The 10,335-nt window shown below is 50.9% G+C and overlaps 1 protein-coding gene across 2 annotated transcripts in view; it reads left to right on the top strand.

Annotated features, from left to right (window-relative positions):
• Window positions 1-10,335, top strand: part of ABCC8 (ATP binding cassette subfamily C member 8) — an 86,470-nt gene that overhangs the window by 11,621 nt on the left and 64,514 nt on the right. For both annotated transcript variants that reach the window (XM_021719484.1, XM_008071834.1), the window contains exons 4-6: window positions 2,041-2,207; window positions 3,754-3,996; window positions 4,904-5,092. In XM_021719484.1, the coding sequence (XP_021575159.1) occupies window positions 2,041-2,207; window positions 3,754-3,996; window positions 4,904-5,092 (599 nt within the window). The remainder of the gene's footprint in view (window positions 1-2,040; window positions 2,208-3,753; window positions 3,997-4,903; window positions 5,093-10,335) is intronic.

Raw genomic sequence — 10,335 nt, 5'->3', positions numbered from 1 at the left:
TCGAACCCGCAGACTCAGGCAATCCACTCACCTCAGCCTCCCAAAAGCACGGGATTACAGGCTGAGCCACCGAGCCCAGCTGAGGCATATTTTCAAATCTCAGCCCCAGCAGGTGCCCTCCATTAACGGGCTCTGAGGCCTGGGAGAGAGTTTGTCCAGAGGCAGGGGGATAGCCTTCAGTTGTGGAAGTCCTTGTGACCTGGACAGCAGACTGAGCTGGGGAGCATCATTCCAGTCCTGAGGGCTGAGACCAGAGAGCAGGGGCTTCTGTCTGCCGCCTGTTCTAATGCTTTCACCCAGGGAGTGGAGGTGAATGGCATCGACTCCTTGGGCAAGCTCAGCCCTGGTTGCATGGTGGGGCCCAACGTCTCTCTCTGTTTCCCAAACCGGAGCCAAGTGGGACAGACCCATCTTTGTCCCCCAAGAGATGTCCTGGCCTCCGTGTCCAGGCCCACCTAGGATGGAGGGCAGGGCGAAAGTCTCCTTCCCTCACAGGGACCGTCTAGCAAGGAGCTCGGGGAAGGAACCTGACCTGGAGTCAGGACCCTAGGTATGAGGAGGGCAGGAGTGGTGAGTACTAAAGTGCCCCCTGCAGGGGGACTTCACCAGTTACTGCTGTTTGTTGTTGCAAGTAAGGTAGCTTATTGGTAGACTAGGGAGGGCTGGGAATTGAGGATAGAATCTACTGATAGCTTCTGATATTTGTCCTGAAATCTAGAGGTAGTAAGAATATTTACAGCTGATGTCCAAAGAGCACCCACTGCATGCCAGGCTCACAGGGCTGAGTGCTTTCCATACATTGCTCACAACAACCCTTGAGGTAGTACTTATTATCATCCCCATTTAATGGATGAGGAAACTGAGGTCTGGATGGGTTAACTGACCTATCCAAGGTCACACAGCTATAATGTCACAGGATCTGAGCCCAGGTGTATCTGGCTGCAGGGCCGCACACTAACCACTATACTGTACTGCTGTGCAGGACTGTGACTCACTTTTTCTGTGTCCTTTCATTCTCGGGGAGCATCATCACACTGTGGTGGGCTCTGGACTGTAAGGACAGGGACTTGGCTCCTCACTTTCTCTCAGCTACTAGTTGGCAGCGAGCTTGAGCAAGATCACGTCCTCTCTCTGGGCCCCAGTTTCCTCATCTGTAAAATGAAGGGGCTAGATTGAATGACCTTTAAGATCTCCCAATATGGAAATTCAACAAGGAAGTCATAGAACTTGGACCTGATTTGCATGGGCTCCAGCATTAAGCTAGCCAGCTCAGCCACGTGATGGCTGTATGACCTTGAATCAATTACCTAACCTTTCTGAGCCTCAATTCCTTTGATAAATTGGGGGTGACGGCATTATTTTCTCTGAAGGTTATTGTAAGAAATAAATGAGATAATGTGTTTGAAGTGCTTACTTGGCACAGCGCCTGTAACTTAGGGAAACACAAAAAGTATTTTTTCTGTTCTTCTCTTCAGCATTTATTGTTTGGTGAAATTTGCCTGATCAGTTTGTCTTATGGGATTATTGATGTTGTTGTCCATCATGAATGCTGTAATATGTGGCATCGTCTCAGTCACGCACTCTGACACAGTCACCTGTGTGCCTCCCCTTTCTCACAAATGTGCACGTGCATGGCCAGGCACAGTGACTCACGTCTGTAACCCCAGCACTTTGAAAGGTGGAGGCAAGAGGATCACTTGAGCCCACAAGTTCGAGACCAGCCTGGGCAACATAGTGAGGCCTCGTCTCTAAAAAAATTAAAAAATTAGCCAGGTGTGGTGGCATATGTCTGTAGTCCAAGCTACTGGAGAGGCTGAGGTGGGAGGATCACCTTGCGCCTAGGAGGTGGAGGCTGCCGTGAGCCGTGATGGTGCCACTGCACTCCAGCCTGGGTGATAGATTGGGACCCTGACTCAAAAAAAAAGAAATGTGCACACACGCACACCTGTTCCCTGATGCATTCCTCCCTCCTTCTTTCCCACCCCTTGCACATGCGTGAGTGCACACATCACGTGACACTCTCCTGTCTGTCCTCGGCAGCGCTGCTGGTCTACTGGACGCTGGCCTTCATCACCAAGACCATCAAGTTTGTCAAGTTCTCCGACCACGCCATCGGCTTCTCGCAGCTGCGTTTCTGCCTCACTGGGCTGCTGGTGGTCCTCTATGGGCTGCTGCTGCTGGTGGAGGTCAACGTCATCCGGGTGCGGGTAAGTGGGGGTGAGGGCCCTGGCCTCTGCCTGCCCTGGGCGTAGGCCCCCAGCCTGCTCCTTGGCTGAACCCGAGGAGGAGCCAGCCTGTCTTACCTGCACCCAAAAGGGGATAGGACACCTGGGAGGAGTTCCAGGAGAAACCTTCCGTCCGGCCCATCTGCACTCGCTATAGGCTCTCAGAGGGACAGGGTGACAAGATGAAGGACACAGAAGGGAAGAAAGCTTCAGGTGCTGGCTCCTCCCCTTTTGTTTTCCTGGGGAGAGGGTGGGCACTTCTCTGTGCTTTAATGCATTCGAGGGGTCACATGCATACCTGGATGAGTAAATGTGACCGCACGTGCATCTTTTGTATTATCTTTTCTGTTTGCTCCTTTCCTTCTCCCCCACCTCAGACTCCAGCGTGCCCCCTCCCCAACCCCCATCTTTCTCCTCTATCTTTCTACACTTTGCTTTTATTCATATAATGCCGCGCACACACATCTATCTAAACAAATATCCACTCAGGTGTTTTTTTCTCAGTAAAGATATAGGTTCCCTCTTGTATATTTGTTCTGTAAAAATGGGATCACGTTATGCCCTGTTTTCTGCATCCTACTTGTCTCACCCAGCAGATATTTCTTAGGACTCCCTCCAGGCCGTGTGGTATGGCCTGTCAGTTTTCTTCACGACTGTGAACTATTCCATCACACGGATGAGTCATGCATGACTGATTCCCTGCGGGTGGGCATCCGCTTCATGGCCAAGTTCTTGCCTTCACAGATAATGGCGTGTTGAGCATATGGATATCTTTGTGTATTGCTGCTTTTATTTCTATGGCAGACAGTCCAACAAGTGGCATTGCTGGGTCAAAAGCTCCAGTGTACTTTAAATGTTAAATTGCAGACCAGCTTCCAGAAAGGCTGGGATTACTGGCAAGGAAGGAGAAAACTCTTGCCTGCCTTCCAACCAGCAATGGGGTTATATCCCTTTCTCGTTTGGGCTGGTCTCACGGGCGTGAAGTGCTACTTTTACCTGCATTTCTCTGGCTTGTCTACTTCTAGCTGGTGAGCCCCCAGGATACAAATCCTCTCACATTCCTCCCTTCAGCCGACCCTCACAGTAACCCTGTGATGCAGGCTGCACCCCCTTAATAGGTGAGGAAAGTTTAGATGAGGCTTGTCCAAAAACACCTTGCTAGTAAGCAGAGGAGGTGGGATTTGAATCCAGGTCTGCGTGACTTTGAGTTCTGTGAACTCAATAGGAAACATGGTAGTGTCCGTAGATCTGTGGAGAAGATGGAATATGGGAGATTCTTGCTCCTCCCCAACCCAACTTAAATCCAACCCAGCCTAGCCGGGGGAGTGAGAGTGGACCTCAGTGCACTGGCAGCCCTGGCACTGGGGGCCAAGAGGTGTTGAGGGATCCTTTTCTTGGAAATTATTATAGGCAAGAGATGGTCCCATCGGTTAGAGGGTGGGACATCATGACCGAGACCCTTGCTGGACAAGGTGAAGGGTGGTGAGAAGTTGCACGTGCCATCCCCCATGGCCCTTGTGCTCCCCAGAGATACATCTTCTTCAAGACACCCAGGGAGGTGAAGCCCCCCGAGGACCTGCAGGACTTGGGGGTCCGCTTCCTACAGCCCTTCGTGAACCTGCTGTCCAAGGGCACCTACTGGTGGATGAACACCTTCATCAAGACCGCCCACAAGAAACCCATCGATCTGCGGGCCATCGGGAAGCTGCCCATCGCCATGAGGGCCCTCACCAACTACCAGCGGCTCTGTGAGGCCTTTGACGCCCAGGGGGTCAGTGGGGGCGCAGCCACACCATCCATTCCCTGTCCTCTGGTTTAGAGTCACAGACAGGGACTTCTGAGGGCACTAGGTCAAAACCCTGCAGGAACGGGAGGGGAAACTGAGACCCAGTGAGGGGAAGATGCTTACCCTAAGTCACACAGTGAACCAAGGACAAGTCCATGATCAAAGATTCACAGGACTGTCACAGTTAGAGTGGCCCTTATGGTTTATTTAGGTCATCTGGTCCAATATCCTCATTATCCAGATGGGGAAACTGAGGCCCTCAGAAGGGAAGTGACCCCACCAGACTCCCTCATGCCCTGTGCTCTTTCTTTTGGCGCACAATGACTATAAAAGGGGAAATTGTCACTTGATTTGGAGGGCAGAGTGTGAGTGGCCTGATTCTTACAATAACTCCATGATTGGGGCCAGGCAGAGGGGTCCCCACTGCCCTGAGGAGGAAACTGAGGACTCGAGAAAGGCTCTGACTTGCCCAGAGCTGTCCCACAGCTGGTAGATGGCAGAGCCAGTCTCCTGACTCCCAGTTCAGTGCTCCTTCACTGCCCATGCCCTAGCACGAGGCTAAACACTGAAGCAGACCCGGAGGGAAGTGAGTGAGGGTGGCACATGGCCACGCCCTCATTACAGTGTCATGCTCAGTACATAGACCCTGGCCAGCTGTGTGACCTTTAGCAATCATCTGGCCTCAGTTTCCCATCTAGACCCCGTTGGCATTGATAGGGCCCACCATCATGCACTTGGTGATTCCATGATTTCTTCCTGGAGTTCACCCATTTGTAGAGGATGTGACCACTGGGTTTTCCCAGACAGCAGGAAGCAGGGCCATCCGGGGAGGCTGGGCCCTGCCGTGAATGAGCCCTTGTCCATCTGACCCAGCCATGGTCTCTCTCGGCAGTGCAAGGGCGTGCAGAGCACACAGGGCGCCCGGGCCATCTGGCGGGCACTGTGCCACGCCTTCGGGAGACGCCTGGTCCTCAGCAGCACTTTCCGCATCTTGGCTGACCTGCTGGGCTTTGCCGGGCCACTGTGCATCTTCGGGATCGTGGACCACCTTGGGAAGGAGAACCACGTCTTCCATCCCAAGGTAGGCCGCCCTAGGGCAGGGCAGGGCACCCTCTAGAAGGCTCAGTCATGCAGGACAGCACAAGAGGCCAACATATGTGAACCCTGGCTGCATGGGGGCGGGGGGTTCTTTACACATGCACAGAGCCCCAAGCACTATCCCCTTCCAGAGGATGCTCTGTGTCTGGTCAGCAGGAATACCAGGAGGCGAGTTTCTGCCCGAGAGCCATGTGGTGCCCCACTCGCCAGGCCACGCCATCACCCATGACCCCCCTCCGGCGCTTGAGTCATTTCAGAAAGCTGCAGGGAGTGTGTGTGTTGGCCCAGTGTCGAGAGCTTCTACAACTTGCTAGATGCATTGGCTTTAGTTCATGTCATCTTAATAGGCTATAAAAAGCTTTCAGGGATCTGTCTTCTTCAGTTCTGTCCATCCTAACACTCGAGGCTCTGCTGAGGCATCTTGGAGGCTGCTGTCGGTGGGGAGGGAGCCTCCACGGGTGGGACTCGTTCTTCCCACTCAAAATTTCATTCAAAGCTGCCCCAGTGTTCTGAGTAGGCTGTACTTTCCCATTTGAATCTCTTATCCTAAGAAGTGTTCCACGGCTTAAAAATACTCGAAACGTATTGGACTAGATGATATCCAATGGACTTTCTGGTCTCGAAGACACTACAGACTGAAGATTGTTGGACAGAAGAGGTAGAAAGCCTTTTCTGGAGGGGGCGGTTTTCCCTGCCACAATATGCACTGGGTGGGGAGGGCTGCGGGGTGCTGTGTTCTGATGTCTGTTTCTCTGTGGCCACCTCAGTTTAGATGAACACAAAATGGAAACCTTTCATCCCAATAAGACTCTGAGTTTTATTCTCCCAGTGAGGATGTCATTATAACATCTTAACCACAGACAGTCCAAAAATAATGCAGAAAATTCCTAATTAGGGATCTTAATAATTTATGATGCCCCCTATGTAACGTCAACTCATGCCATGAGTTCCAAAACTGCAGATGGCGATTAATCCTCAGGAGGTTTGTGTTAATATTTTTGGAGATACACTTAAGTCAGCTGAGCACTTTTGGTCAGAAATAGGAGATACGCAAAGTCTACTGCCCGATTTGTTCAGCGAATGTTTATTGAACCCTACTGTGTGCCAGGCCTGGCTCGGGCCGTGGGAATATGATTAGCACAAGGACTATTAACGGTGATAACAACCACTTGTTGACCTCATAACATATACCCAGCTGTGTGCTGTGAGTTTTCCACGTGTTATCTCATTTAATTCCCAAAACTACCCTGTGGGGTGAGTGTGTTCTTGTAACAGCTTTACTGTGATTCACATACAATTCAGATACGATTCATGAGGGAGGTGTTCTTATCCCCAATTTACAAATGAGAAACCTGAGGCTCAGAAAGATGAAATAACTTTTCCCAGGGTCTCAGCTAGTTAGTAACAGAGTCGGGATTTGAATCCAAGACACTTTCACTCTGTAGTCTGAACACCTATAACGATGATGCTAAATTTACCATTATTACCAAGTCATAACCTCTGGCTCCAAGGATTGTGAAATCCAATGGGGAAGAGAGAAATCGAAATAAAAGCTTTTTATACTGTCTGCTATGTATGATGTTAGAAGGTAAATACAGGCTACTGTTGGGGGAAAAGGAGTGATTAACTTAACCAGTGGTCATGGGCAGCTTCATAGAAGAGGGATTATTTGAATGGGGCCTTGGCACATGAGTAGGAGTTTGCCAGGCTGAGATGAGCAGACTTCATATTCAATCAAGAACGTAAGGACTCTTTTTGCTTATTTAGACTTTGGTGGCTTTTGAGGGCTTCTCTGACTTTTTGAGCCTCTGGACTTGACTTAGCCCCCAAAAGAGAGGAGAAGCAGTGACCACAGGTGACCCCAGATAGTCCTGCAGCACCCTGGAGCCAGTTGTTAATATTAGGGGGAAGTGACACAGGCCAGAGCCCTTATCAGCGTGTCCACACCACCCTCCTCTTCCTGTGTTTCCCAAAACCCTGTGAGATTCTCCTAAGGAGACAGCCTTGTGGCAGGAAGTGCCAGAGAGATGGTGAGAACATGTCGAATTTTCTTTCATCTGAAATTTGCCATTTTTTCTTCTCTTTGTGTATACGCAGACCCTGGGTTGACTGCCCTTTCGTTGGAATGCTCTTGTCCTGGCCACTTATCAGCACACAAATCCTGAGACAGATGGCCCTGCCTCAGTGGCAGCAGGCCTTATCAGATTTCAGATGTGTTGCCTGCCGCCCAAATGCAATCAGCAAATTTCCGACAGAGCAGCGGGAGCTGAAAGTAAATATAGTCTCCAGTGCTTGCAGCAAAGAGCTCTCTCAGCCCTGCGGTTGCCTGGGATCTAACTTCACCCTCATTTGAGCTTCTGAGCCTGGAAAATGGGGGGACAGGGCACTTACTGAGGTCACCGGGCTCCTCTCCCTGCCCCAGGGGGAAGGAGGCTGTTCTGGTCTTCGCGAATGACAAAGGAGGCTTCCTTGCCACTTTGTGCTGCAGGTCTGGTAGGCTGGGCGAGCAAACCCTTCTTTCTGTCCTGCCTGAATCCCCGCTGCTGCATCGGCCCGGTCAGGCACCCATGGTTTATTTATCATCCGTGGCTGCTCTGTCTTCCTTCCCTTCCAGAGAGTCGCAGTCGGCAGGAAGCACATCGCCCTTGGTGTCCGTAAGGACAGACGCTTCTGATTTCTTCTTTAGTTACTGAAAGCGTCTATGACCTGCCAGGTCATTGATGCTCCTGCCCCCTACCCCCGCCACTCCCCAGGGAAAGCCGGGACCCGACTGGACTCGGCCCACCATCTAGTTCTTTCCAGCCCCCTCTCCAGCCCAGCCCCCACTCCCAAGCTGCCGCCTGCCCGATCTGGCTGGAGGGCGGCGATGGAACTGGATTCCTAAGGAGCTGCTGGTGCCTGAAACCTGCCAGCTCTGCTGTGGACCATCCGCTGAGCCAGAGAAAGGAGGAACGGTCTGGGTTTGATGTCAGGGCCAAGTGTCAGACGGCCTCTAAACCTCAGCGGGAAAATGTGTGTGGCTTTTGTGAGTGTGTGTTTGACTGTGAATGAGTTCTCCTGGGAACTGCTGTGGCGCTCTGTGAGCGTTCTGTTTGCCCCTGTGTCCCCTGGTTTGTCTTCTTCTGTATGTGTGTCCCTTTTCAGGAGACCCTATTGGCGGCTATCTCTACAAGTGACTTAATGAGCTTCCATGCACTGTTGTTTCTTTGGCTGGGGCGTGGTTGTGCGGGTCGGTTTTTTCCTGACGATGTCCATGCGGCCCCTCTAGCCTGGAGTACTTACCTGCACTTCACTAGCTCTTTCTCAGCCACTGGGACTCTGCTCAAATATTACCGTCTCCAGGAAGCCTTCCCTGGTTGAAATAGATACCTCTCCTCTGTGTTCCCATAATATCCTATCAAAACACCCCTTATCTCTCTCCCCAACTTGACTCTGAGTCCCCGAGACAGGAACTGCATTATCTGGCCTCTTTGTGCCCAGCACCCAGCCCCCTGCCTGGCCCCCAGGAGCCCATGGGAAACGATTCTCCTGGGGATAATGCAGAAGTTACCGTGTACTGAGAGCTGATGTTTCCAAAATGTGTTCTTACATGCTTTGTTGCATTGAATCCTCACACCAACTCTCTGAAGTAGAAACCCTTGGTAACCTCATTTTACAGGCAAGGCTACTGAGACTCAGGGAAGTTAAGGAACTTACCTGAGGACACAATGGCTGATATATGATGAGTCAGGATTCAAGCTCAGATATGGCTGACCTCCAAGTCCAGGCTCTTAACCATCATGTCAGGTGGTCGTGGATAGATGGGTAGGTGTGTTGGTCCATGGGTGGTCAAAGACATTTCTTTTTTTCTTTTTTTTTTTTTTGAGTCAGAGTCTCACTTTTCACGCAGATTGGGGAGCAGAGCAGTGGCACACTCACTGCCACCCCAGCATCAACCTGCTGGGCTCCTGTGATCCTTCCACCTCATCCTTCCAAGTAACCAGAACTATAGGCACGTGTTACTATGCCCTGCTAATTTTTAAAAAATTTATTTGTAGAGATGAAGTCTCGCCAAGTTGCCCAGGCTGGTCTCGAATCCGTGGGCTCAGGCAATCCACTCACCTCAGCCTCCCCAAGTGCTAGGATTACAGACTGAGCCACTGAGCTCGGCCCAAAGATATTTCTTGATTCTACCCAGGGTCTCTCCAAGCTGGGATCTCTGGACAACCCCTGCCTAAATGGGGAGCAACAGCCCAAGTGACCACCTCTCCTTTAAGCTTCAGAGAACAAGGGAAGGAGGCCTTTCCAATCATGTCTCTGTCTAAGCAGGGTCAATGGGCATCAGAACCAGAGCCAGGAGTCCTGAGTTCTGGTCCTACCCCTGCACTCTCTCTTTATCCTCCTTGGCTGTCCCTTACATTGTGTCAGCCTCAGCTGCAAAATGGAGAAAAGTACGATAACTTCTGTAGACAGCACGTGAGCATTCAGATCATATACATTGATTACCTTTAAAAAATACGTACAGAGCACTGCTGTAGGAGTCCCTGGAGCCTGTGAAAATGCAAGACTAGGGCATATGGTCTTCCAAAGTATATATTCCCCAGTGAATGCCAGATTGTAGGTCCTAGGCCTTTTCCCTCTTGCTGTGGTGACTGCAGGGTGCTGGCCAGTGCCCCACGCCCTTCCCAGTGTCCTGGGTCCCTCTTCTCACTGGACTCCACAGGACCTGTCTTCTTTGGGCATCACCCCAGGCCTTTTGGCTAGTCTTGTACCCACTTCTCTTTTTTTAAGAGATTTCATTTATTTATTTGTTTAGTGGCAGGGTCTTCTTGCTCTGTCGCCCAGGCTGGAGTACAGTAGCACAATCATAACTTAACTGCAACCTGAAACTCCTGCGCTCAAGCACTCCTCCCGCCTCAGGCTCCTGAGTAGCTGGGACTACAACCATGCACCACCATGCTTGGCCAATTTTTTAAAATTATTTTTTGTAGAGACAGTCTACTTTGTTACCCAGGCTGGTCTCTCCAATGCCAGGACTCAAGCGATCCTCTTGCCTCAGCCTCCCAAAGCTCTGGGATTGCGGGTATGAGCCCCTGCATCTGGCCTGTTACCCCATTTCTTATTCAAAACTAAGAACCCATTATTCTGGGTTCCATCCCTTTTAATCTATCTCTTTGGAGAGAGAGCGAATAATGACTTAATGACTTATCTCTGCGAGGAGATTTTCATTTTTTTTTTTTTTTTTTT

Source organism: Carlito syrichta, unplaced genomic scaffold, assembly GCF_000164805.1.
Source record: "Carlito syrichta isolate Samal-C Ts95f unplaced genomic scaffold, Tarsius_syrichta-2.0.1 Scaffold314760, whole genome shotgun sequence".
Taxonomy (NCBI): domain Eukaryota; kingdom Metazoa; phylum Chordata; class Mammalia; order Primates; family Tarsiidae; genus Carlito; species Carlito syrichta.
This window is presented reverse-complemented; position numbering and strand designations above follow the sequence as displayed.